This window comes from Dermochelys coriacea, chromosome 7 (genome assembly GCF_009764565.3).
Source record: "Dermochelys coriacea isolate rDerCor1 chromosome 7, rDerCor1.pri.v4, whole genome shotgun sequence".
Classification (NCBI taxonomy): domain Eukaryota; kingdom Metazoa; phylum Chordata; order Testudines; family Dermochelyidae; genus Dermochelys; species Dermochelys coriacea.
In genome coordinates, this window is record NC_050074.1 from 126,070,491 (window position 1) to 126,096,265 (window position 25,775).

Genomic DNA, 25,775 nt, shown 5'->3' on the forward strand with positions numbered 1-25,775 from the left:
TCCATGGTACACCCACACCTTGAATACTGCATGCAGATGTGGTCGTCCCATCTCAAAAAAGATGTATTGGACTTGGAAAAGGGCAACAAAAATGAGAAGGGGCTGGAACGGCTTCCGTATGAGGAGATATGAATAAGACTGGGACTTTTCAGCTTGGAAGAGAGACGACACAAGAACCAGGGTGTAACGATGCTGGTTCTGGTGGGACTCAACAGAGTATCCGTTCAGGACAAACCAAACCAGCCAGACAGGGAAGACTTTGGTTTTATCCCACTTGCTAACCACAAGTCACACAAGCAATTCCCTTAGATACTCCAGTTTCCCAGTATCCCCACCAGTGCCCCTCGTTATGGGGACAAATGGTTATGAAAACTAATGCCCTATGTGACATTATTACATATAATCTGGGACTGTATAGATCATCGTTGCAACCAAGGTCTTGTAGTGGCACCAAATCTTATATACAGGGGGTCAAATGAGGTGTCTAAGACAAGGTTAAGGTTTGCTGATTATGATTATGCTGCCTATCTGTGTGTATCATTTTGTAGTTGAAGTTATGAATATTGGCTCTATACTGAAAGAAAGGCCACATGGCAAGAGAAAATAAAAAGCTGCTGCAGCTCCTCCAGCTTGTCTTCAATCCTGCTTCTGACCTCTGGAGGGACTTTGCTACCCTGAAGCTTTGAACCAAGGATTGAATGACCCATCCCAGCTATGGATGTTCTCCAAAGACTTGATTTGAACCTGCCGTTTATTCCATCACTGCTGCAAGCCTGAACCAAGAACTTTGCCATCGCTGGATGTCATTGATTCCATTTAACCAATTCTAACTCTCATCTCTATCTTTTTCCTTTTATGAATAAACCTTTAGATTTTAGATTCTCAAGGATTGGCAGCAGTGTGATTTGTGGGTAAGATTTGATTTGAATATTGACCTGGGTCTGGGGCTTGATTCTTTGGGATCGAGAGAACCTATTTTCTTTTACTAGGGTGTAACGATGCTGGTTCTGGAGGCGCTGCAGCAGCTTTTTATAGTCTCCTGTCATGTGGTCTGTCTTTCTTTGTCCCAAGGACAAGCTGCCCATCACACGGCCTGGAAAACCCTCAGAGTTCTGTCCATAGGCAGGTCCCTGCACACCTTGCTGAGTCCCAAGGCATGTCTGCCTATGGGTCAATTGTATCGCTGATGGTCCTTAATGGGCCGTCAAGCAGGCTAGGCAGAGCTGACACCAACTTGTCTGGAGTGCTCCCCAGAAGCATAGCACAGGTTTGAACTACAGACAGTATAGAGCCAATATTCATAACTTCAACTACAAAAATGATACATGCACACAGATCGCATAATCATAACCAGCAAACCATAACCTTGTCTTAGACACCTCATTTGACCCCCTTTATACAAGATTTGGTGCCACTACAGGACTTTGGTTGCAACAATGATCTATATATTATACTTATGTCAATAATGTCACAGAGATGACAAAAGTGGGAATCAGAGTAGCAGCCGTGTTAGTCTGTATTCACAAAAAGAAAAGGAGTACTTGTGGCACCTTAGAGACTAACAAATTTATTAGAGCATTATGCTCTAAGGTGCCACAAGTACTCCTTTTCTTTTTGCAAAAGTGGGAATATGATTGAAGTCTATAAAATCATGACTGGTGTGGAGAAAATAAATAAGGAAGTGTGATTTATTCCTGAAATGAATGGGCGGCAGGTTTAAAACAAAGGAAAGGCAGTATTTCGTCCCCTGACGCAGTTAACCTGTGGAACTCCACGCCAGGGGATGTTGGGAAGGCCCAGGCTGTAACAGGGTTCAGAGAAGCATGGGATCAGCCCTGGGAGGACAGTTGGTGTGTGGCTGAGTCAGGCTGGGCAGGGAGGGTCCCTAGGCTCTGTCTGGATGGCAGGGGAGGGTCACTTCCCGGCTGGGGTCCCTCCGTCTGGGGCACCGGCAGCTGTGGGATACAGGACACGGGGCTCCGGGCACTATTGGTCTGACCCAGCCTGGGTGGACACCCCCCCACACTTGGTATCTCCCTGGGCCGGCGCGCGGGGGAGCCTGTGGCTCCCCCTCCTGCCACGTGAGGAGGCTTCGGGTCGGTGAGGGAGGATGAGAGCTCTGATTGGTTGTTCTGCCCCAGGAGGCGGGGCCGTGCAGCGGAGAGCCAATCAGATGGCTCAAATTGGAAATGGGGCGCTTGGCCGCCCCTCGCTGGCGCGTGGGGATTGGGCGGGCCGCGCCGGCGGTGGGGGCAGGGTGGAGGCCCCAGGGAGATTAGGCGGCGTCTCTGATCCACACTTTACGGTAACAGTGTCACGGTTGTAGTGACGTCACGGCAGCTGAAGGGCACGTTGCCCTTCACGTGCGCTCCGTGCTCTTCGTGCTCCCTCGGCGGCCCTCCAGGACGCATGCGCCACAGCTTCTTGTTCACATTGAGCATGCTCCAAGGAAATGCTGCGGGGGGGCAAGGAAGAGGGGGCGCGTGCGTCGGGCCCTGCTCGCGGGCAAGGCTCGAGGACGCGCGAGCGCCGCCCGCGCAGGAGCCAGACGCGCATGCGTGACAGGCTCCGGGACGGGCTCGCGGGCGGGGGCGGAGCCTGGCGCAGTCCGGCGCGAGCGCTGCAGTCCCGACATGGCGGCCCATCGGCTCGTGCTGCTGCGGCACGGCGAGAGCGCCTGGAACCTGGAGAACCGCTTCAGCGGCTGGTACGACGCCGACCTCAGCGCGGCCGGCAGCCAGGAGGCGCAGCGCGGCGGGGAGGCGCTGAGAGGTACCGGCCGGGGGGGGCCCTGGATGGCGGCCCTGGCCCGGGGGGGGGCGCGGGTACCGGGTGTGGGGGGGGCTCCACGTGGTACCGGGTGGGGGGGGAGTGGTACCGGGTGTGGGGGGGAGCGGTACCGGGTGTGGGGGGGGTGGCCCTGGCCCGGGGGGGAGCGGTACCGGGTGTGGGGGGGCCCTGGCCCGGGGGGGGAGCGGTACCGGTGGGGGGGGGGCGCCCTGGCCCGGGGGGGGAGCGGTACCGGGTGTGGGGGGGCGCCCTGGCCCGGGGGGGAGCGGTACCGGGTGTGGGGGGGCGTCCCTGGCCCGGGGGGGAGCGGTACCGGGTGTGGGGGGGCGGCCCTGGCCCGGGGGGGAGCGGTACCGGTGGGGGGGGGGGCGGCCCTGGCCCGGGGGGGAGCGGTACCGGGTGTGGGGGGGCGGCCTGGCCCGGGGGGGAGCGGTACCGTGTGGGGGGGGGCCTGGCCCGGGGGGGGAGCGGTACCGGGGTGTGGGGGGGCCCTGGCCCGGGGGGGAGCGGTACCGGTGTGGGGGGGAGCGGTACGGGTGTGGGGGGGTGTGGCCCTGGCCCGGGGGGAGCGGTACCGGGTTGTGGGGGGGGCGGCCCTGGCCACGGGAGGAGCGGTACGACCGGGTGTGGGATGGGGGGGGGGGGCCCTGCCCGGGGGGAGCCACCGGGTGTGGGGGGGGGCGGGCCCTGGCCCTGGGGGGAGCGGTACCGGGTGTGGGGGGCGTCCCTGCCCGGGGGGGAGCGGTTCCGGGTGTGGGGGGGCGGCCCTGGCCGGGGGGGAGCGGTACCGGGTGTGGGGGGGAGCGGTACCGGGTGTGGGGGGTGGCCCGGCCCTGGGGGGGAGCGGTACGGGTGTGGGGGGGCGGCCCTGGCCCGGGGGGGAGCGGTACCGGGTGTGGGGGGGAGCGGTACCGGGTGGGGGGGGTGGCCCTGGCCTGGGGGGGAGCGGTACCGGGTGTGGGGGGGCGGCCCTGGCCCGGGGAGGAGCGGTACCGGGTGTGGGGGGGGGGCGGCCCTGGCCCGGGGGGGGAGCGGTACCGGGTGTGGGGGGGAGCGGTACCGGGTGTGGGGGGGCGGCCCTGGCCCGGGGAGGAGCGGTACCGGGTGTGGGGGGGCGGCCCTGGCCCGGGGGGGGAGCGGTACCGGGTGTGGGGGGGGGCGGCCCTGGCCCGGGGGGGGAGCGGTACCGGGTGTGGGGGGGAGCGGTACCGGGTGTGGGGGGGCGGCCCTGGCCCGGGGAGGAGCGGTACCGGGTGTGGGGGGGCGGCCCTGGCCCGGGGGGGAGCGGTACCGGGTGTGGGGGGGGCTCTGTCACAGGAGCTGTGCAGGGATGTGCTGCTGCCAAAGGCTCAGGCTGGAGGGCCAGCTGGGGGGGCAACGTGGGGAGGGCTCCGCGGGCCGGGAGGCCCGGGCTCCGGGCTGATCTCAGTGGCGTGCCCAACGCAGGCTGTGTTCAGCGTGAGTAAAAGGGAGCTGATCCATTGGCCCTGGTCTCTGCCAGGGCACAGCCTGGCCCTGTTGGAGGGGCAAGAGCCGGGAGCTATCACGGAGTTGCGCTTTGGCCCCCCAGGCTGTAAAAAAATCTTGCCCATAAGGGAGCTGATCGGTCCGGAGACCTGGCTCCCATTCCCAGCTCTGCCATTGACACATGTTGTGACTTTGGGCAAGTCTCTCATGTCTCTGCCCGCCTGCAAAATGGAGTAGTACTTGCCCATCTCCGGGGAGACTGCGGGGCTGGAGCAGTGAGGGCCTGTGCGTGCCTGTTCTGGCCCTGAGGAGGAGTTAATCCTGGATGGATGGGCAGCCTGGTCACTGGGAGAGCCCAGCTTCCTTAGGATAAAGTGTTTTGAGCCCCTCTGAAATACGATGTTTTATCTCCCCGCACAGCACTTCCCCAGCAGTGTGGTGACCGGTCCCTCCATGCCCGTTCTCTGCTATCCCTCACCTGGGGCTGCAGCGCTGTGCAACCAGCGAGATGCTCTGCTCTGACAGGCTGCCTTTGCAAGGGCTCCTCTGTCTCGCTCTCCCTGGCGCTGAGTCATTCAGAAGTGGTGCTCCGACGGGCACGTCTCAGCCGTGACTGGACACACAGCCCTCCTGTCTCTGGGGCGCAGGGAGAAAGGCTGCAGTAGTAGTGAGACAGAGCATGCTCTGGCTGTGGGTTACAAGTGCTGGCGTGTTCCCTCCCCACAGCCCTGTGAGGGAAGCAGAGTCATTGACAGGAAATTGCAGGACCTGTCTCGTCCCTCTTGCTTGCTAGACTCAAAATGAGACAATAGGCAGCAGAGTGCCTGATTTATTCCTCCTGCAGATGCTACCTGGGCGCAGCAGAATGCGATAGGTGCCGGCCCACCGTGCCCTGGGGTGGGACGGAGCTTGGTTTATCTAATCAGGTTGCTGGAGTGTGTGAAGCAAAAATGTCCCAGAATAGAAATTTCTGGATTTCTGAGGCAGTGGTGGAGCCCCCGATTCTTGTCTGACTCTGGCTGCCACAGTCAGTGTTCCCTGGAACTCAGTAACCTCCTGCTGTGTGTGGAGCTGTCCTTTGTGCTGGTGCACCACTGCTGGCTGACAGCTCACATGCCTCTGCAGGGGAGGCCTGACTTGGCACAACTGCCACCAATGCATCATGCTCCCCACCGTTGCAGCTGTGTGGCCCATGTGGGATTATGGCTCGGGCCTGGGGGTCCTTAGCCATCCACTCAGTGCTGCATAGGGCCAGAGCTTCGAGATCAGGGGTGGGCAAACTTTTTGGCTCAAGGGCCACATTGGAGTTGCGAAACAGTATGGAGGGCCATTTATTTAAAACAAATAAAAGGAAGTTCTTCACTCAGCGCACAGTCAACCTGTGGAACTCCTTGCCTGAGGAGGTTATGAAGGCTAGGACTATAACAGGGTTTAAAAGAGAACTGGATAAATTCATGGAGGCTAAGTCCATTAATGGCTATTAGCCAGGATCGGTAAGGAATGGTGTCCCTAGCCTCTGTCTGTCAGAAGGTGGAGATGGGTGGCAGGAGAGAGATCACTAGATCATTCCCTGTTCGGTTCACTCCCTCTGGGGCACCTGGCACTGGCCACTGTTGGCAGACAGGATACTGGGCTGGATGGATCTTTGCTCTGACCCTTCTTATGTAGGGAAGGCTGTGCCTCTAAAACAGCCTGGCCCCGCCCCATCCACCCCCTCCCACTTCCCACCCCCCTCAGAACCCCCGACCCATTCAACCCCCCTGCTCCTTGTCCCCTGACTGCGGGACCCCACCCCCTCTCCAACCCCCCTCCTGACTGCTCCGCCCCCTCTCCAACCCATCCCCCCCGGACTGCCCTGACCTGTATCCACACACACACATCCCCCCGACAGGCCCCCCCGGGACCTCCAACCCCCCCTCCACGCTTTGTCACCTGACCGCCCCCTCCCGGGATCCCTGTCACTAACTGCCCCCCCATCCAACCCCCCGTCTCCTGACCGCCCCCCAACCACGAACCTCTGCCACATGCAACCACCCCGACTGCCACCGAGAACTTCCTGTCCCTTATCCAAACCCCCCCCCCCCCATGCTGCTCAGAACAGCAGGACAGGCTTATTTGAAAGCTCCTGTGGTGGCATGGCTGTGGGGGAGGGGTCGGGGGCTAGCCTCCCTGGCCGGGAGCTATGGGGGGGCAGGATGGTCCTGCAGGCTGTAGTTTGCCCACTTCTGTTGCAGATGCTCTCATGTCGCTGAGATGGATTCAGGCCAGATGTGACGAAGTGGGACTGCTCTTAATGTTTCCTCTGAATATTGTGGAGGTGCCTCAGTTTCCCCTAGGCAGTTCTTAAGTATCTAGGTGGTGGGATAAGGGTGTATGATCGTTGCAGAGCCCTAGAGGGCAGGTGTGTGCTGGGGTCTGGACACAGAGAATGGCCGACACCCTGTTTCCTGGCAACTGATGGTCTGGCCCTTCCCCCCTGCAAGGTGAGAGCTAAAGGGTTGGAGAACAAAGGAATCCGGTGACCTCCTGGCCTGGAAGGGGGGGGGGGGGGAGCTGGAGAGAGTTTCAGTTTGGGGCTGGCTGGGGACATGGAGTGAAGTGCAGACGTGGTTGTCTGGCTCACGGTCCCCCAAAATGGACTCAGCTGAGGGGTCCTGTTCTCTGCACCTACAAGCTCTGTGTTAGGCCATGTTCCTGTCGTCTAATAAAACCTCGGTTTTCCTGGCTGGCTAAGAGTCCCGTCTGACTGCAGAGATGGGGGCAGGACCCTCTGCCTCCCCAGGACCCCGCCAGGGCAGACTCGCTGTGGGAAGCGCATGGAGGGGCAGAGGATGCTGGATGCTCCGAGGTCAGACCCAGGAAGGGGGAAGCCGGGTGAGCTGGGTGTCCTGCAGACAGGCTGCTCCCAGAGAGGAGGCTCCCCCAGAGTCCTGCCTGGCTTCGTAGGGAGCAGCTCCAGAGCATGGCCCGGGGACTCTGTGACAGATGGATTCGGGCCAGTGATAGAGCTCCTCCAAGAGCCCTCTCCCCTCTAGCCCTGCCCTAGGAACCTGCAGCTCTCCCCGCCTGCAGAGCTTTGGAGAGGAAGCAGTTGCTTCCCAGGATCTCCACCCCACTGAGTTCAGAGTAGCAGCCGTGTTAGTCTGTATTCGCAAAAAGAAAAGGAGTACCTGTGGCACCTTAGAGATAACAAATTTATTTGAGCATAAGCTTTCGTGAGCTACAGCTCACTTCATCGGATGCATGAAAGGTTACAGCTCACTTCATCGGATGCATGAAAGGTTACAGCTCACTTCATCGGATGCATGAACCCCACTGAGGTTACATAAGCTTCCTGTCTTTCCACTTCAGTGAGCTGAGCTGCCTGGTGATCGGTAGGCACAGCTTGGCTAGGCTGTGGAAGGGGGGCCAGCTTGTGGAGGGGGCATGTCTGCCCTTGTCAGGCACTGGGGAAAGCAGGGGATCTGTAGCAAAGGCTCAGGGAATCAGCAGCTTAAAGCCCTTCTGGGGCAAAATATTCCCTTTCTGTGGCACCCTGCGACTCGTAGGCTGGGCTGTGCTCAGCCTGAGGACAAATCAATGCAGGCCTCTGAGACCGGATGACAGGAGCTAATGTGACCTCCCAAACTGATGCCATGGGTGGAGCCGATTCACTGCCAGTGGGCGAAGCCCATACCTCATTACCTCTGGTCGAATCCCAAGTGCCTTGGGGGCCTGCTGAGGCTGGGCATAAAGCAGCGGCTGTAGGCAGTGGCGCCCCGGAAAGGCTAGGGCCAGGGAGTTCTGGGGACCAATGCGTTCTCTGGTGGTGGGGAGATGTAGCCTGCCGTCAGAGCTTGGCTTCTTGGACTAAAAGAGGGAAGTGCTCCCAGTGTGGGACTCCTGCAGCTGCCCCCCTCCCCTCGTTTGCATCTCATGGGTGCCGTGTGCTGATGGCCTTGGGGTTCTGATCCCTTCCAGATGCCGGCTACGAGTTCGACATCTGTTTCACCTCTGTCCAGAAGCGGGCAATCCGCACTCTCTGGATAGTGCTGGATGCCATCGACCAGATGTGGCTGCCTGTGGTGAGGACCTGGCGCCTCAATGAAAGGCACTACGGTGGCCTCACGGGCCTCAACAAGGCTGAGACAGCTGCTAAGCACGGGGAGGCCCAGGTGAAGATCTGGAGGCGTTCCTTTGATGTCCCACCGCCCCCCATGGAACCGGACCACCCTTTCTACAGCACCATCAGCAAGGTGAGGTGGGGCCCTCGCAGCTCTGCCTTCTCTCTCTCCCCACTGCAGCCAAATGTGGGGCCTCTGAGTTGGGGAGAAGGTTGGCTGGCCCGAGGGTCACTGTTTTGTGGGATCCTGTATGAATGGGGTGAGGGGGTGTTACTGCATAGTCCTAGCATGAGCTGGGCGACGTTTTTGGGGTGAATACTTTATTTGCTGAAAAATACAGTTTTGGGAAATTGGGTTGGCCAAAAGAACTATGTAGGTTGAAACGTAGATCGTTTGGCTTCTTTTGGAGGGGAAACAACATAGGGACGAAATGCTTCATTTGACCCAAAACAATTTTCAGTTTGTCGCTTTGGCAAAAAAAACCAATAATTGTCGTTTTAGGACAACCCAAAATGAAATCTTTTCCCAGTTCAATGGTCAAACCAGAAAGTCAGTCCTTGGCCCAGCACCAGTCCTGTTCCCATGGCTCCTGGTCTCCCAGACTAGGGCTGGGGTGGAGGTGCACTTGGCACAGCCCTAGGCGCCTCTTCCCCCATTGTGGTCTCTGGCATGCAGCTCTGCCCTGACTCCATGTCACCAGTAACTGTAATGATCTCCGAAGCCAGCAGTGTGCACTGCTGGCTGGTCTTGGTCTCTGCTCGCTGTCCTGTCCCAAGGAAAGATACTGACTCCACTAGGCACTGCACAAGCAGGGGCTGAGAGCCTGTTATGCTGTTGTTCGTTACAGTCCCATGTAGCTCCCTGGGGTGTTTGCTCTGCAGTGAAACCCTGCTCCTAGATAGGGGTCTGCAGTCCCCAGAACCCAGCTGACAGGTGAACAAATGTCTACTAGCCATGGGAAACGCACGGGAATCCAGGTGAGCCTCAGGAACTAGAAAAGCCTTCCTGGCCTAAGCGTACTCTGGGTCTGCGTCACTCTGTAATGGGCTTGTTTGCTCTGCAGAGATGGGTCGCCTCCCTCCCGCCAATAACCCTGTGGGGACGCAGACCAGGACAGCAGAGTGGTGGGTGGAGCTCCCTGCAGGAACTCCTGGTTCCAGGGCACGAACTGTAGAAGTGATCACATCGACGGGGGTAACTCACCATGAGCCCAAAGCACTTCACTAGCTAGGCATTGCTACCTGTGTCCATGGTGACTGAGGGCTGTTGGTGGTTGTTCCCCAGGACCGTCGTTATGCCGACCTGACCGAGGACCAACTGCCGACCTGCGAGAGCCTGAAGGACACCATTGCCCGGGCCCTGCCCTTCTGGAACGAAGAGATCGTCCCCCAGATCAAGGAGGGAAAGCGAGTTCTCATTGCTGCCCATGGCAACAGCCTGCGAGGGATTGTTAAGCACCTGGATGGTATGGCAGACTCATGCCCTCAGTTGCCTGCGAATCACTGGGGCAACGGGCTGGCTTGGCCCCAAGCTCAGCAAGGTGTCAACTCAGTCCCGGGCCCACCCCTTCTCCCCCCCAGTGACCCTGTCCCGAAGGGCTAACCTGGGGGCCATTGCTGGGACTGAGCTCCCTGCTGCTCTCGCAGCCCCTGGGGTGGGCAGCGCCCTGCTGAAGGAGCAAGTGTGGGGCTTGGTGCGGGGTGCTCGGTGGGTGACTGTCCCTTGTGTTCGCAGGCATGTCTGAAGAGGCCATCATGGAGCTCAACCTGCCCACTGGCATCCCCATAGTCTACGAGCTGGACAAGAACCTGAAGCCCATCACGCCCATGCAGTTCCTGGGGGATGAGGAGACGGTTCGCAAGGCCATGGAGGCTGTAGCGGCTCAGGGCAAAGCCAAGAAGTGAAGGCAGGTAGTGGAGGCTTGTGAGCAGTAGATGAGCCCCCTTCCTCCCCTCCCCTGCACACACTGCCCACAGCCATAAGAACAGAGTACAGAGCCAGCTCCCTGGGACCTGCATCCCTCTGCAGACAACCCTGCAAACCCACAGGCCAGCTAGAGCCTCTCCTCAAAGAGGGGGAAGCCTAATGGTAATCGCCTCTGCCAGGCTCCAGCGAACCCTGGGCTGGACCAGTGACTCTGTAAGGTATTGGCCAACCCAAGCCTTCCCTAGACAGTCACCTGGGCCTTCCTAGCTGTGCTTGACCTCACTGGGAGCTCTTGTCATGGTCATGAGTTTTACTGTTACTTGCTGTAGTCATTCCAGGTGTGAGCATAGACCTGGGAGGAGAGGAGTCAGGGACCAGTCTTGCTCTCGCATGCTGCTGGGGGGTTTGTCCCTGTTCCCTTCTTGAAAAGGGCCATGTTTGGGGTGCAGGCCTCTGTGCTGCTGCTGTGTTCTCGGTATGTGGGAGTGTGCTAGCCAGTGACTAGCTCTCCAGGGGCAGCTCGTTAATTTATTGCCTTCAAATCACAGACTGGGGAGGGGGTGCAGCTAGTGTCTGCCCTGCCCTGTCCTCTAGAACTTCTACTGCCACAGCTGCCCCCTCACCTGCTGTGTAGTGCTAGTGAAGCACAGCTACTGTATGTTAGCCATGCGGTTGTCTATCTGGCACTGGCCTTGCACTGGGTCTAGTGTAACTGTCCAACAATAGCGGTTGTCTTGTTAAGTACAATAAAGGAGTGATGTGCAATAGCCCCTGTGTCTGTCTCGCATCCCTTGGCAGGGCCCTGCAGTGATGGAACTGGGGCGAGTATGGGCATGCAGGCTCCCTCGGCACTCTGACACCAGGTACACACACACACAGGTTAGGCCCTTTGTCTATCCCAGCTGGGCCTTGGGACCTTAAAGGGTCCGCTTCCCTTTCCTCCACCTCCAGCCATGGCACAGTGTCGATCTCCCTTTCCCTTGGGCACAATCCCTCCAGCTGCTCCTGGAGCCCAGACCCTTGGAACACTTGCTGGAAAAGAGCTGGCCCTGCTACACTGCTGATGACAAAAGAGCAGGAGGACTGTTCATGGCTGGCCCTGCCCTGATCCACCCAGCCCCTGCCAGGGCAGCAGTAGTGTTCTTGCAGCGGCGCTAGCTTGTGGGCCTCTGAGCTGTGATTACTGCAGCCTGCTGTGCATTGCTACCATGGGGGAGCTGGATAGCTAGGAGGCTGCCTTGAAGAGCTAGCACCCAAGAGGGTTCTTGTAATGCCTAGGCTTTCCCTGGGGTAGCACTGTGGCTGTGACAGGTGCCCAGGCCATGTGCCACCTGAACTCCTTCAAGGGAACACCCTGTGCAGGACCCACTCTGGCAGGCTCTCCCATCTGCTGCTGCTTCCCCTTCCCCACAATCAATTACATGGGGTTAGTGGGACCCAGGGGCTGGGTAGCTTAGAGGAAATTTAAGGGGTCATGAAAACTGACTTTAGAGCAGGAGTTCTCAAACTGGGGGTCAGGAGCTGTCAGCCTCCCCCCAAACCTTGCTTTGCCTCCTGCATTTATAATGGTGTTAAATATATTTTAATTTATAGGGGGTCACCAGTACAAAAGTTTGAGAACCACTCCTTTAGAGAAGAGAGTGATTGTCAGACACCCCCTTCTCAGGAGCAGTGTGAGGACTGCAGCATTAGAGGATGCAACCCTCCCTTCTCTGGGCCCTGGCTGTTTGCCCACACCCCTGAGGCCAGTCCCACCCTATGGCCTGTTATTGAGTCTGGCCTCTTGCTCTGGGACACTGCACACACCTTCCTGCAGAAGTGCCACAGGGGCAGCCCCCTAGAGTGGTTCCATTTAAGCCTGGGGGTCAAGTCCAGCACCGAGTGGCGCAGGGGCCCATCCCAGGGGTCGGTTGTGCTGGCTCTCCAGTGCCCCTTCCTGAACGGAGCAGCTGTCTGGGCAGTGCCCAGGCAGCAGCAGGAGATGCCAGCTTGTGGGTATGGCCACAGCCACGTGGCACCTACAGTCAGCCCAGCAGTACCCTCACCAGCATGACAGGAGCCTAGAGCCTTCAGGAAAACATTTATTCATGGCACAGCAGTTTAAAAACCTAACTGGAGAACAGGGCCCCAGTGGCAGGTGCCACTTGCAGAAGGAAAGAGGGGACCCTGATTCCCCCCGCTAGCCTTAACACAATCCAAAATCCAGTGGCTGCTCCAGCAGGTGCAGGCTGCATGCACTGGCCCCTAGCTCACTGGCCTGCAGGGTTACTCTAGGCTCTGGTTAAAGGATGACAGCAGTGGCTGGCTGCCTGCAGCCCCCATGTCAGGGCTCAAAGCTGGCAGCTCAAGATGGCCAGCTAGGTCTGCAGGAACTCCGGCTGCACTCGGGCCACCTTGCGGAGCTCCTTGGAGTGTGTCCTGGTGCACTGCATTTCACACCAGCTGATCGGCACCATCTGTGCCCCTAGAGCCAAGAACAGGTCACTGTTCAGCTTCCCCAGGGGCTGGGATGTGCCCGCTGCAGCTCCCTACTCGAGCCAGCCTGTCCAGTGGGGAGGGGCTCAGACTAAGGAATGTTTCAAGCCCCCATGGGCCTGCAGCTCCCACTGGGGAGAGTCCACAGGGCCCTCTGCCAGCGCCTCCTCCCAAGGGACCACAGTGCTGTGCAGCGCATCACCCAGGCTCCCCTCCCCACTGGCTGGAGAAGAACAGAGGGGCCTGCTGAGGCAAAGGCAGGTTTATTAGCAACAGGACCCAGGAATCCTGGCTCCCAGTCCCTCGCTAACCCCGAGAGAACAAAGCCATTACCACTGTGCTGTCAACTCCCAGGCCTTGAGCGTTAACGCCCAGGACAGGGTCTTGAGGCTCATTCCTCCCGCACAGGGGAGGCCCGAGGTAGCAGGGACTTGGAGGCAAGGCTGCTGGCCAGCTCTCCCTGCCAGGCCTGGGGAGCCAGCAACTCTTACCTGCTTCACTGTGAGCCACCACCACGCCCAGCTCGTTCTCTGCTGTGCTCAGCAGGTAGTTGAACTGCATGTCCCCCAGGCAGATCTAGGCACAGGCAGGTTAAGGGAAAAGGTGGCTGGGCTGGGCAAGCCCAGCTGGCTGCTCCCCCTGTGCCCTGCCCCACCTCACCACTGCAGGGAAGGATACCACTTTAGCCAGGACTATGTCTCCAGGACGGAAACTCTTGTAAACTTCCACCTGCCGGAGAGAACACAAGGCGCGGGGAGGGGGAGAGAAGTCAGTTCAAGCAGGAGAGCAGCTTTGGCCTTGACCAAGGCCAGTCCCCTTTGCAGAGAGGAGCCCCACAGCCACATCCAGCGAATCCCATATCAGTGGCCACAGGCAGCATGGCTAACAGCCCTGTGGGTACTTACCTGCCAGCTTGGTACAGACCGCCCCAAAGACTGCACCCTGCTCAGCCTGTCCTGGAGGGGGGCTTCCTTCAGAGATCAGGGGGAGACCCCGAGCTCAGCAAATCCTCCTCCCCATGGGAGCCACGTCATGAGCAAGCTGGGGTATGAATGCAACAAGCCATGCCACGCGCTGGGGTTACGGCTGCACACGCTGTATGGGGTTGGGGTGGGGTGTTACGGCTGCAGACACAGGACGGGAGTGGGGTGAGCCATGCTGGGGGGGGGGGGAAGGGCTGCACGTGCAAGGAGGTGAGTGGCATGACCCATGCTGGGGTGGGGGTTATGGCTGCACGTGTGGGGAGGGTGGATGTCAGCTGCCACGCTGGGCAGTAACAGAAGTAGGCAGCACCTGACTGACCTTGTCTTTCTCTGTGGCTCGAATGTCTTCTCTCCTGTAAGGAGACAGAGGGATCCTAGTACTGGGGCGGGCAGACAGGCCCACTCCCACCTTTTGAGACCCAGCAGTAACTGCACCAAAAGGACTTATCCATCCCCCTGCCTGCCCCTCGTTCTCGGGCAGGCTGTTCCCCAGGCTGGCAGGAGGGCCCAGGACACTGCCTGGCACTGGGCAGAAGGCATCAGCCTGCAGGGGCCAGTCATTGGATAAGGCAGCACTGGGATTACAGAAATGAGGCCCCATCTGAGCTGACCCCACTCCCCTTACTTCGGGGGGGGCAGCACCAACAGGAACCCAGCCCTCCCCCAGGGAAGGGCGGATGAGGCCAGGCCCTACCGTATGGTGCCTCGGAAGGCGGATTTCAGCGGTGTGGAGCCGATGTACAGGATGTGCACCTTGGCAAAGCGGGAGTTAATGCTGCACACCTGTGGGGAGAGAGTCTGGCATGAACCCTGGGCTGAGTGCTGCCCCCAGAGGTGCCCATGTACTGGGCAGTGAGACCAGCAGGGACTGGCCCCTCCCAGATCTACTCTCGGGGACCTAATGCCATCCCTGTTTCTCCTGCCAGTTGGCTTCTCCTTCCTGCTCCCAAGGGAGTCACTGCCCCAGCAGGGTGAGGCACTCCATGCCAGGCAGACCCCACTTCCCCTAAACAGCACCCCATTCCCCTCCAGCCTGGCACAGGAGCCAAGTACTCCAGGAGTTAATGTCCGCCCTGCAGCCCTGGTGACAAAGGCCTCCACCTCTTCCCCAGAGCAGGGCCAGCCTGGTGGAAAGCAGGAATTCAGCCTCCATGGCCCACACCCTCCTTGGCCTCTAGGCTGAGGGTGCCAATGCCAGAGATGGGGCGGGTCCACCATGCTAACACCTGCCCTACCAGACAAGGAGACGAGAGTCTGCAGCTTGTGGCACCCGGAGCCAGAGCACTGTGGTCTGGTTGGAACTGGTGCTGGACAGCCAAGAGGCTCAACTCCCAGACCCGGCCCAGCCTGCCAGCCCCTTGGGAGAAGGCTGGCCCCCGGGCAGAGAGGGCATCGTCCACAGGCTGTGCGGCAGAGGGGAAGGTTTGTAAAACTTTCCGGTCGTTGCTTGGGCATCTATTGCAGAGGACTCCTGCCTTTCCCCCTACCCAAAGCCTCTCCTTGTCACCCCAGGCGCGACGCCCCTGTGGTGAGACAGACCCCACAGGCCTGGCGGGTTAAGCTGCTTTTACCTTGCACGTCACGATGGCCCCTACGTCTGGCAGGAGCTGGGACTCAGCATCTCTCACCACAGACACCACGGGCAGCTGCACAGGCTCAGAGAGAAGAGCCTCCAGTTAGCCCAGCACCTGGCACGAGGATCCCCCACCTCCTACGGGGCCAGCGCCTGGCACGTGCCACATCCACCAGGCCCGGCTCGGCCAAGGGACTTAGCCAGTCCAGACAGTCAGCCCCCACAGCCACACGCAGGCTGAGCAATAGTTTTGTCCCCACATACGTGAGTTATTTGTTTATATGCATAGGTGGAAGGTATAATAGGTGGGTACTGCCGCAGCACCGCCGGTTGCAGGGTTTGGGCTTGTGGCTCAGGGGCGCAGAGGGTCTTGTGGCTCCAGCTGTGGGCGGAGCTGGGGGCTAGCCTTCCCAGAGTAGGGTTCCACCCGCCAGCCATGTTTGTATTCATCCTTTGGAATTTGACCTAGTTTCTACTTTTTGTAGGACTCTTATTTTTGAGTTTTAGATCATGAAGATCTCCTGGTTAAGGCAGGGTGGTCTCTGGCCAGACTTCCTGTCTTTCCTACTCAGTGGGATAGTTTGCTCTTGTGCCCTTAATAATGTCTCTTTGAAAAACTGCCAACAGTCTTCTATTGTTTTTCCCCCTACACTTGCTTCCCCTGGGATCTGACCTACAACTCCCTGAGTTTGCTAAGTCTGCCTTCTTGACATCCATGGTCTTTACTGTGCTGTTCTCCCTCCTACCATTCCTCAGAATCATGAACTCATCACTTCATGATCACTTTCACCCAAGCTGCCTTCCCCTTTCAAATTCTCAACCAGTTCCTCCCTATTTGTCAAAATCAAATCTAGAACAGCCTCTCCCCTAGTAGCTGTCTCCATCTTCTGAAATAAAAAATTGTCTCCAATGCATTCCAAGAACTTGTTGGAGATTCTGTGCCCCGCTGTGTTGTTTTCCCAGCAGATGTCTGGGTGTTGAAGTCCCCCATCGTCACCAAGTCCTGAGCTTTGGATGATTTTGTGAGTTGTTTAAAAAAAGCTACACCCACCTCTTCTTCCTGGCTAGGTGTCTGTAGTAGACCCCGACCATGACATCACCCTTGGTTTTTACCCCTTTTATCCTTACCCAGAGCCTCTCAACAAGTCTGTCTCCTATTCCCCTCTCAACCTCAGTCGAAGCGTCTATGTTTCTAATATACACGGCAACACCTCCTCCCTTTTCCCGGCCTGTCCTTCCTCAGCAAGCTGTACCCCAATATCCCAGCCTTGCCTATCACCCCGCCAAGGGCAGCTCTCCCCGCTGGGCAGGCCGGGGATCCCTGCTGGAGTCTTTGGGGGTTTTCACTCACTGGGGTGCCCTGGGCCAGGGAGGGGAACGGGGCCGAGGGGGGCTGGGCGCATCCCAGGCACCGGCAGCCTCCCAGTGCAGCCGCGAGGGAATCTCCCGGGCCCGAGGCTTATTCCGCCCCCCCAGGCCCGAGCCCAGCCCCCGGCCCCCCCTCACCGCTCCGTCCTCGCTCGTCTTCGCCAGGCAGCCGGCCAGGGCGGCGCACACGTAGCCGTGCCGGGTGTAGGTCCCGCTGCCCGCCGCGCCCTCCTCCAGGCTGCAGAGCCGCTCACCTAGGGACAGCCCACGTCACGCCCGGCCAGCTGGGGGGGACCCAGCCGGCCCCGGGGGGGGCAGGGACCGAGTGGGGGGGAGGAGGAGGCCCGGAGGGGAGGGGGGACCCAGCCGGCCCGGGGGGGGGCAGGGACCGAGAGGGGAGGGGGGACCCAGCCGGCCCCGGGGGGGGCAGGGACCGAGAGGGGAGGGGGGACCGAGCCGGCCCCGGGGGGGCAGGGACCGAATGGAGGGGAGGGGGGACCCAGCCGGCCCCGGGGGGGGCAGGGACCGAGAGGGGAGGGGGGACCCAGCCGGCCCCGGGGGGGCAGGGACCGAATGGAGGGGAGGGGGGACCCAGCCGGCCCCGGGGGGGGCAGGGACCGAGAGGGGAGGGGGAGGCCCGGAGGGGAGGGGGGACCCAGCCGGCCGCGGGGTGAAGGGGGCATAGAGCGGGCAGGGGACGGGAGGGGAGGGCAGGGGAGCCGCCCCCCCTCACCTGGGACGCAGTACCGCACCGGCGGGGCCATGTCTGCCTCTCTGCGCCTCTCCCCGAGAAAGCCGCTTTCCCATTGGCCCCGGCTAGAAGAGGCGGCTGTAAACGACGGTGCTATTGGCCCGCTCTCCCACGTGATCTCTGCCCTCTTGCGGGGAGGGACGCCGGCCTGCGCGGCGCCCTCTGGGAGTTGTAGTCTGGAGGGGAGAGACTACGGCTCCCAGCGTGCGCCGCGCTGCGAGGCCGCGCAGGCGCAGTGGGGCCAAGGTACCGGGGAGATGCCTGGCCGGCGGTGAGGCTGCGGCCGGGGCAGATGGAGGCGGGGCGCGGGCCGGCCCGGGCGGCAGGTAACGGTGGGCCAGGGCCCCCTGCCCGGGCGGGGTGTCGGGGGGTCAGAGGGGGAGGGGCGGAGTTTCAGGGGGGTCAGAGGGGTGTCGGGGGGCGGAGTGTTGGGGGGTTCAGGGGGAGGGGGCGGAGTGTCGGGGGATGGGAAGGGGTGTCGGGGGGTGTCAGGGGAGGGGGCGGAGTGTCGGGGGATGGGAAGGGGGTGTCGGGGGGTGTCAGGGGGAGGGGCGGAGTGTCGGGGGATGGGGAGGGGCGGTGTGTCGGGGGGCGGAGTGTCGGGGGTGTCAGGGGGTGGGAAGGGGGTGTCGGGGGGTGTCAGGGGGAGGGGGCGGAGTGTCGGGGGATGGGAAGGGGGTGTCGGGGGGTGTCAGGGGGAGAGGCGGAGTGTTGGGGGATGGGAAGGGGTGTCGGGGGGTGTCAGGGGGAGGGGATGGAGTGTCGGGGGAGGGGAAGGGGGTGTCGGGGGCTGTCAGGGGGAGGGGCGGAGTGTCGGGGGGTGTCAGGGGGAGGGGCGGAGTGTCGGGGGATGGGAAGGGGGTGTCGGGGAGGGGCGGTGTGTCGGGGGTTGTGTTCCTCTCCTGCCCCCCCTGCATGGTGGCACCTCCTGTGTGCCCCCCTGAGGGGGGGTCTGGCTGCCTGGCGGGGGCTCAGCTCTGCAGCCCCCCATGTTTCCCTGTCACCAGCCCAGGGCAGAGGTGAGGACCAGCCTGTCTGACCAATATGCTGGGCAGATCCCCCGCCCGTGGGGTTCCCCACCTGTTCCACAGCCTCCGTCTATCGGGGGGCAAGATAGGCTCAGAAATACCCTTAGCCTGTGCCCCGTGGCCCGGAGGAGATGCCGGCTCAGCGGGGGCAGGGTGAGCTGCATGCCCCCCTGGCTGCCATGCACTGCGGCCTGAGCTGCCCTCTGTCTGCCTCGCCTGCTTTTCAGTTCACGCACTTTAATTCACTACAGTATTTTCTTAAATAAAACGCCCCCGTTTTTAGTGGGACACACTAAAAAGACAGCGTGAGCTCCCCCTGCTGGCTGCGTAGGGCTAAGTCATTAACATGCTGTGGTATCTTCACCTGTCAGAGCCTTTCCCAGGTAAAACAGTCACATCCCAAAGCCCTCTGCAGAGCTGAATAATATCTCAGCCAAGAGAAAATGGAGGGAGAACCTCCCAGCCCCATATCAGAGCACTGGGGATGAATGGGGGGAGCCCAGAGAAGGGCAACAAGAATGATGGGGGGATTGGCGGAATCGAGGATTAAATGGGTACAGAGAGGGCAAAGGGACAAATCTGGGGGGAGGGTAAGTGCTGGCAGACACAGGAGACAGGTCTGTGAGAGGCTGGGCCGAGGCTTTGCTCAGCATGATTCCTCCCCAGAGACGGGTGCTAGCTAGGCTGGGAGACAGGCTCAGGGCCCCGGCTCGTGCTGCCCCGTCCTGGCACCCCCAGTGTACTGTGCCCAGCTCAGTGCCTGAGCCCTGGGGCGGTCCCGGGGCAGCCTCTCCTAGTTAATGCTGGATGTGCTGTGGCATGCCCCCCAGAGATGGGTGAGCACCCCAGGCTGGCAGGGCCCCAATCACCCAATGCCAGCTGCACCCACTGGCCAGCTCATGCTGGGGCCTCCGCCCAGAGTCTGCGCAATGGGAATCAATCCAGCCTTGTCTCCCAGGCTCGCCCGAGATGAACTGGATGGGGGGGGGGTGGATAACTTGTGAGGCTCCCCCAGACTGGGGCTATGAGAGGGGAATAGCCCCCAGTGCTAGGTTCAGGGGGCCGAGGCCCAGCAGCCCCCAGGAGGGAGGCTGCCGTCTCTTCTGGGGTGGGAGATGGTGATGTGGGTTTTAACGCCACCTGTACCCCTCTGGGGGCTCCCCAGCTCTATCGGGCCAGACGGGGCTCTCAGTGTCTGAGCTCCCACCCTGGAGCCAGCCCAGCAGAGCTGGTTTCTTCTGCATCTGGAGTGGGAAAGGCGAGATGTAGCCTATGAACACCTGTGCCAGGGTGGGGGGCGGGGAGCTGCGGGCTCCGCACTCCCCGTCCTCCAGACAGTTGACCAGGACAGCCCCAGGAGCTGGGCTCACTCCCCTTGCCCGGGCTCTGCTTCCCCCACCCAGGCCAACCGAAGGTCACTGGCTTGCTCTGCCCCCACCCGGGGATGGGCTGGGCATGCCAGCGAGTGCTGCCAGCAGGGCAAAGGCAGAAACATTGGTGCCAGTGCAGTGAGGTCAGGACAGCCCAGCAGCACTGACTGCTGGGGAGAGCCCCCCTGACAGCCCCCGCCCCGGTCCTGGCAGCACAGCCCCCTGGCAGGCCCTGCCCCGGTCCCTAGCGCTGCACTGGGGTTGGCGCTCCCTGCGCGAGGTCTGAGCCGGGCTCTGCTCCCGCAGGCTGTGTGCAGCAGAGATGAGGGGCCGCCAGCGGGCGTTCTCAGCGGTGATGCGCCTCTGTGTGAAGTGCCTGCGTGTGGGCCGGCGGCGCAGGTTCAGGCTGGCATGGCGGGCGCAACAGCTGTGGCGCTATGGGCACCTCTGCCTGCGCTCCCTGCTCTACAACTCCTTCACCAACAGCGACGTGGTGCTGGACTCCCTCTTCGAGCCCATCTACTGGCTGGTGGATCATGTCACTCGCTGGTTCGGTGTGGTGAGTGCCCTGCGGGGTGGGGGGTGCCAGGTGGGGTGAATGCCCCTCTACTCAGGGTTGGGGAGCCAGGAGAGGGAATGGGATCTCATCTCCTCCCCTCCAGCTGTCAGTTCCAGCCCCAGAGCCTTCTGCCCCCCAAGTTGGAGCTGGCAGGGGGTGCTTACGGACATGGATCAGTTCCCAGCATGCTTTGCCCATTCCTAGCCCCTGTATAGTGGTGCTACTGCCTGAGGTCCGGGCACCGTGCCAGAGAGGGAAAACCAACGAAATCTGGGTGAGCTATGTAAAGAGTCATGTGCCCCTAGGGGCTCAGGGTGGAGTGGACAGGGGGTGCGCTGTGGCTGGGGGCTCAAAGCGGAAAAAGGGTGTGTGTGCTGAGCACTGGGGCTGAGGAAGGGGTGTGGACTGCGGCTGGGGGGTGCACTGAGGGCTGGGGGTTCAGGGCAGGGGGCGTGCTGAGGGCTGGAGGTTCAGGGCGGGGGCGTGCTGAGGGCTGGAGGTTCAGGGCAGGGAAGGGGGGTGGGCTGAGGCTCGGGGCTCAAAGCATGGAGGGGGTGCACTGAGGGCTGGGGGTTCAGGGCAGGGAAGGAGGCATGCTGGGGGTTCAGGGCAGGGAAGGGGGGTGGGCTGAGGCTCAGGGCAGGGGGCTCAGGCCCTCTCCTGCTCCTTCCTGCAGGTGTTCGTGGCGCTGGTGATCGTGCTGACAAGCTCCATCGTGGCCATTGTCTACATCTGCCTGCTGCCCCTCATCCTGCAGAGCTACCCGCCCGGCTGGGTCTGCTGGCACCTCGTCTACGGCCACTGGAACCTGCTCATGATCCTCTTCCACTACTACATGGCCATCACCACCCCGCCAGGGCACCCCCCACAGGTAGGGGCAGGCCTGGGCCGCCAGCTGCTGCTCTCCCTGGAGGGGCGCTGTGGGGAGCGGGGCAGGAGCTGGCTGTGGGGGGAGCTCCTGGCTCCTCTAGCCCCAGCCTCTCCCAGCAGGGGGCACTGTGGACAGTTACTTGGGTTCTTGGTGCATCTCAGGGAGGAGGGGCCATGGCCGGGCCCACTGCCACCACTTCCTTGGACTTCTCAGAGGCATCTGGCCCGGCCCCTTGGAGCCATGGGGCAAGTGGCCATCCGGCTTAGTTTCCAGCTTGGCCGAAGGCAGATGGTGAGGCGCCTACGTGGGGCTTGGCTCACAGTCGCCAGGGCTCTGGGCAAGGGGCGAGCAGGGTCCTGGCGGGGCAGCCCTGAGTGGGTTGGGCAGATGGCCAAGGGATCCAGCGGGGCCCTGCTCTAAGCGGTGACGGCCCAGCCCACGCTTCCCTCCGCAGGCCAAGAGCAACACCGTGGCCGTCTCCATCTGCAGGAAATGCATCTCCCCCAAGCCTGCCCGCACGCACCACTGCAGCATCTGCAACAGGTAGGCCCCCCCCACACACCACTGCAGCATCTGCAATGGGTAGGGGCTCCCCCTCCCCCCCCCACACCACTGCAGCATCTGCAACGGGTAGAGGCCCCCCCCACACCACTGCAGCATCTGCAACAGGTAGGGGCTCCCCCTCCTCCCCACACCACTGCAGCATCTGCAACGGGTAGGGGCTCCCCCCACCTGACCCCACCCCCCTGTACCACTGGGCACCTGCAGCAGGTGAGCAGCTCTCCTCTTCCCCCTTGCTCTGCTGGCTTCTTGCCTCAGTCCGGTGGGCTGTGCCGAGGTGGGAGACCCCAGCTGGTGCCCGTCTCTGCACCCCAGTCGCATGCTTGCTGAGCGTGTGCCACTCTCCTTCTCCCAGGTGTGTGCTGAAGATGGACCATCACTGCCGTATCCTTCTGCAAAGGCTACCCCCTGACCAGCCCGGGGGGGCAGGGCTCTGGGCAGAAAGGGGGCAGTCTTTGTGCTGTCCTGGCACTCTGGGGCCAGCTCTTCATGCCTGGGTGGTGCCGATCAGCCGGGGGTGCAGCAGGCTGGGCAGGGGGTCCGTGATGCTCACTGAGTGCCTGGCGCTGCCTAAAGGGGATGTGTGGGGTTGTACAGAAACCTGCCCTTGCAATGGTGGCTCCGCTCAGACTCCGGGGCTGGCGGACAGACAGAGAAGGCCGCACCCGGCAGGCTGAAGGGCACGGGGAGGTTTCTGGCTGGGCTGATCAAGGGAGGGGTTTGCACTCTGTGCCCTACCCTGCTGCTCATGGGTCCTGGTGCAGCCGCCGGGCAGTGACCCTGTCCTGTCGGACTCTGACCCAGGCTGGGGCACTGGACATCTCTGGTTTAAAAGTGCAGCCCAGTTCCCAGCATGCTGGGCTCAGTGAGGGCCAGATGGGGCCATGCATGCTGGGGCTCCTGGTTTAAGCTGTGGGGCTGCTTTCCTGCCCCTTCCTGGCAGGAGCAGCTGCGGCAGGAGCTCCCCGGCTGTTCCTGGGCTTGGCGGAGCGGGGAGTGGGAGCCTGGGCAGGGAAGCGTGGGGCCAGCCTGGCTCAGAAGGGTTCTGTACCCCCCGGCCCATTACACATCTTTAACCCTGGTGCAGCGTGGCTGAATAACTGCGTGGGACACTACAACCATCGCTATTTCTTCTCCTTCTGCCTCTTCATGACCATGGGTTGCATCTACTGTGGCATCAGCAGCTGGGACATGTTCCGGGAGGCCTATGCTGCCATTGAGGTGACCGGGCCTATGGGAAGGGGCTCAGCTGAGCCAGCCAAGGGTATGCATGGCTGCTCTGCCCAGGCCCTTGTCCTGTGCCCATCACCCTCTCGTTGGGCTGGCAGGACCCGGGGCTTAACTGGCTGGGAGGCCAGTGCCCCGCCCCTGGACTGGCAGCCTGGCCGCAGCTCCGGGTTTGACGCTGAACACGGCACAGGGGCGCAGCCAGGGCCGGCCAGCCCCGTGAGCAGGGCCAAAGGACGCTGGGCATGTGGGGGAGGGTGCTGGCGCCTCTGCTGTGAGACGTGTAACTGGCGCCCTGTTTTCCATCCAATAGAGAATGAAACTGCTTGAGAAGGAGAGACTGCAGGTGGCTGCCAACCAGGTGGGCTATTCCCACTCCCCCAGTTGCTGAAGGCAACATGATGTGGAGTTGTGTCTAGGGGTCTAGCACAGCCCCTGGCTTTAGCAGCATGGCCCCCAAAAAAGGTGCTGCCCCCCCAACATGCACTGCTCCACCCTGTCCTGGAGCACTGCATGCTGAGATCTGGAGTCTCAGCCAGCTGTGCCACCTCCCCCGCGGTCTGTGATGGGGCAGGGGAGCTGGGATGGGCCAGGCGACTCTGCCAGGACACTGCCCCAGCACCCTGGCCTTGTGTGAACAGCTCTTCCCCACGTGCCACCCGGGTTCCTGGGCTGGGGGCGCAGCAGGTGCCATTGTAGTTGGCAGCAGCACCCCCCAGTGCCATTTGCTCTAGCAATGCCTGCAGGCCCTGCTTGGCGGCTGTCCTGTTGCTCCCGGCCACTGGGTGGGTTTAGCCCTGAACCAGCCACATGCCCAATGCTTTGTGCTCTCGCTTCTGCTGTCTCTTGCAAGGTGTCTGTCTGGCCCCACTCACGGTCTGTCCATCCATCCGCTCTGGCCGCCCAGGCCCTGGGGGCCATTTACATCTGGGGGGGAGGGTAGAGTCACCCCCAATGACCATGGATTCCCAGCATCCTTCTGGCCTAACCTGCCCGCGCGCCCTTCCTTGCAGACGTACTACCAGACGCCACCCCCCGCCTTCTCCTTCCGCCAGAGGGCCTTCCACAAGAGCATAGTCTACCTCTGGGTCCTGTGCAGGTAACTGGGCTGGCGGGTGTCCAGGGCTGGGCTACTGGGTCCAGTCAGCAAAGACCTGTCTCCCACGCAGGGGGTGTCTGGCACAGCAGGGTGAGCATGCCCGTGCCCCCTGAATTGGCAGGCGAGCTGGGCTTGGCGAGCCTGGGCCTTTCTCTGCAGGAAATACAGTGAGATGCGCACTGGGAGCCCAATTGCTTCCCTTGGCCGAGCCCTGGGGTTCCCGGGGGCAAGGAGGCAGCTGACTCTGCAGCAAGTGCAGGCTAGCTTCCTGTCAGGGTTCCCAGCATGCTTCAGCTTGGCCCCCCCATCCATCAGCACCCCGTCTGCTCTCCCCCCCAGCTCCGTAGCAGTGGCCCTGGGGGCCCTCACGCTGTGGCATGCTGCCCTCATCACCCGAGGGGAGACCAGCATCGAGAGACACATCAACAAGAAGGAGAGGCAGAGGCTGCAGAAGAAAGGCAGAGTGAGTGCAGGGCCCGTGCTCTAGGCTGGGATGGTGGGGGCGGGCTGGAGGTGCCCGGTGAACCCAGGCTGGGGAGGCTAATGTCAGCCCTCCCTCTGGTACAGGTGTTCAGGAACCCCTACAGCTACGGTGGCTGGGACAACTGGAAGGTGTTCCTGGGAGTGGACACGTGCAGGTAGACTCCCCGCTGTGGGGGGAAGGGGGTGGCCATGGCTCTGCCCCGCAGGTGCCCAGTGGACATGCGCAGGTAGACTCCCCGCTGCATGGGAGGGGTGGCCATGGCTCTGCCCGGCAGCTGGAATCACTCTTGGGGTCTCTGGCTGACTCAGTCCCCCGCTGCTTTAGAATCACCAGGCCAGTAGCTGGCTCCATGGAGGATGTTAGAGCCTGCCCTAGAGCCCCCCCCAACACATGGGCTTGGGGGCCCCTAGCAAGGTGGATACTGGCACCACCTGGAGCTAACCGGGCAAGGGCAGGGCCAGAGAGGCTGAGGCTGGAGCTGAACTGGCAGTCAGGGCTTGTCTTCTCACCAAGGGGCTCTATTCCCTCCCCCAGCCGCTGGCTCACCCGTGTCCTGCTGCCCTCCACACACCGGCCCCATGGAACTGGCCTGAGCTGGGACCAGCCTCCCTGCGTGACAGAGCCGCGTGCACCACTCCTGGCCATCTGATGGACATGGGGGAAGAGGCGCAGGGTGCGGTGCCCGGGCCACCAGAGCCTCCGCAGGGCATCCATCAGCTGGCTGCCTGGATCCTCCCAGCTCGGCTCACCAGACCCCTCCAGCAAGCCCCAGCGTGGCTGCAGGCAGCTCACGGTGCCTGGGGGTGACATGCTGCGTCCTGGACACACAGGGACAGGCGGGCAGCAGGTGCAGAGTGGCTCTCTGCGGGGCTGAGCCTGCACCCCGGGGCACCTGCATGTGGGGCAGAGCCTAGGGCATTCACATGTACAGGACAGCAGAGACTCCCCAGCTGGCACTCGGGGCATGGAGCTGCTGGCCTTGCCCTGCTGGGGGCCCCTCCCCCACAGGGGATTTTAAATGCCAGAAATAAAAAGTTTTCACGAATGCAGCTGGAGTGTTACCTGCTGCTGTCCCGCCGGTTCCATCCCTGGGGCAGCCTGCCAGGGCGAAGCTTTGCCCACTAAGGCAGAATGCGGGCA

The 25,775-nt window shown here is 61.6% G+C and overlaps 3 protein-coding genes and 1 long non-coding RNA gene across 5 annotated transcripts; 3 read left to right on the forward strand and 1 right to left on the reverse strand.

Annotated features, from left to right (window-relative positions):
• Positions 1-2,316: 2,316 nt before the first annotated feature.
• PGAM1 (phosphoglycerate mutase 1) lies at positions 2,317-10,342 on the forward strand. Its single transcript, XM_038410256.2, has 4 exons — positions 2,317-2,772; positions 8,218-8,492; positions 9,645-9,825; positions 10,095-10,342. Exons 1-4 carry the CDS (start codon positions 2,634-2,636, stop codon positions 10,262-10,264), a joined length of 765 nt encoding a protein of 254 aa, XP_038266184.1. The 5' UTR covers positions 2,317-2,633; the 3' UTR covers positions 10,265-10,342.
• A 1,306-nt stretch (positions 10,343-11,648) lies between these two features.
• On the forward strand, positions 11,649-25,408 carry LOC122461140. Its single transcript, XR_006282899.1, has 3 exons — positions 11,649-12,550; positions 17,845-17,848; positions 25,398-25,408. It is a non-coding gene; the product is annotated as an uncharacterized LOC122461140 (long non-coding RNA).
• On the reverse strand, positions 12,353-17,554 carry EXOSC1 (exosome component 1). Its single transcript, XM_038410257.2, has 8 exons — positions 17,419-17,554; positions 16,824-16,939; positions 15,316-15,390; positions 14,439-14,527; positions 14,064-14,097; positions 13,440-13,490; positions 13,253-13,337; positions 12,353-12,750 (listed from the first exon to the last, which is right to left on the reverse strand). Exons 1-8 carry the CDS (start codon positions 17,447-17,449, stop codon positions 12,644-12,646), a joined length of 588 nt encoding a protein of 195 aa, XP_038266185.1. The 5' UTR covers positions 17,450-17,554; the 3' UTR covers positions 12,353-12,643.
• On the forward strand, positions 17,654-25,669 carry ZDHHC16 (zinc finger DHHC-type palmitoyltransferase 16). Of its 2 annotated transcripts, none has more exons than XM_038408856.2 (11): positions 17,654-17,762; positions 20,141-20,393; positions 21,070-21,264; positions 21,719-21,807; positions 22,181-22,209; positions 22,913-23,046; positions 23,366-23,413; positions 24,066-24,151; positions 24,491-24,614; positions 24,719-24,789; positions 25,170-25,669. In XM_038408856.2, the coding sequence occupies exons 2-11, from the start codon at positions 20,157-20,159 to the stop codon at positions 25,282-25,284; spliced, it is 1,128 nt and encodes a 375-aa protein (XP_038264784.1). In that variant the 5' UTR covers positions 17,654-17,762; positions 20,141-20,156; the 3' UTR covers positions 25,285-25,669. The 2 variants fall into 2 exon arrangements, with proteins under 2 accessions (XP_038264784.1, XP_043375324.1); XM_043519389.1 differs by lacking the exon at positions 17,654-17,762 and adding an exon at positions 18,466-18,617.
• The last annotated feature ends 106 nt before the right edge of the window (positions 25,670-25,775 follow it).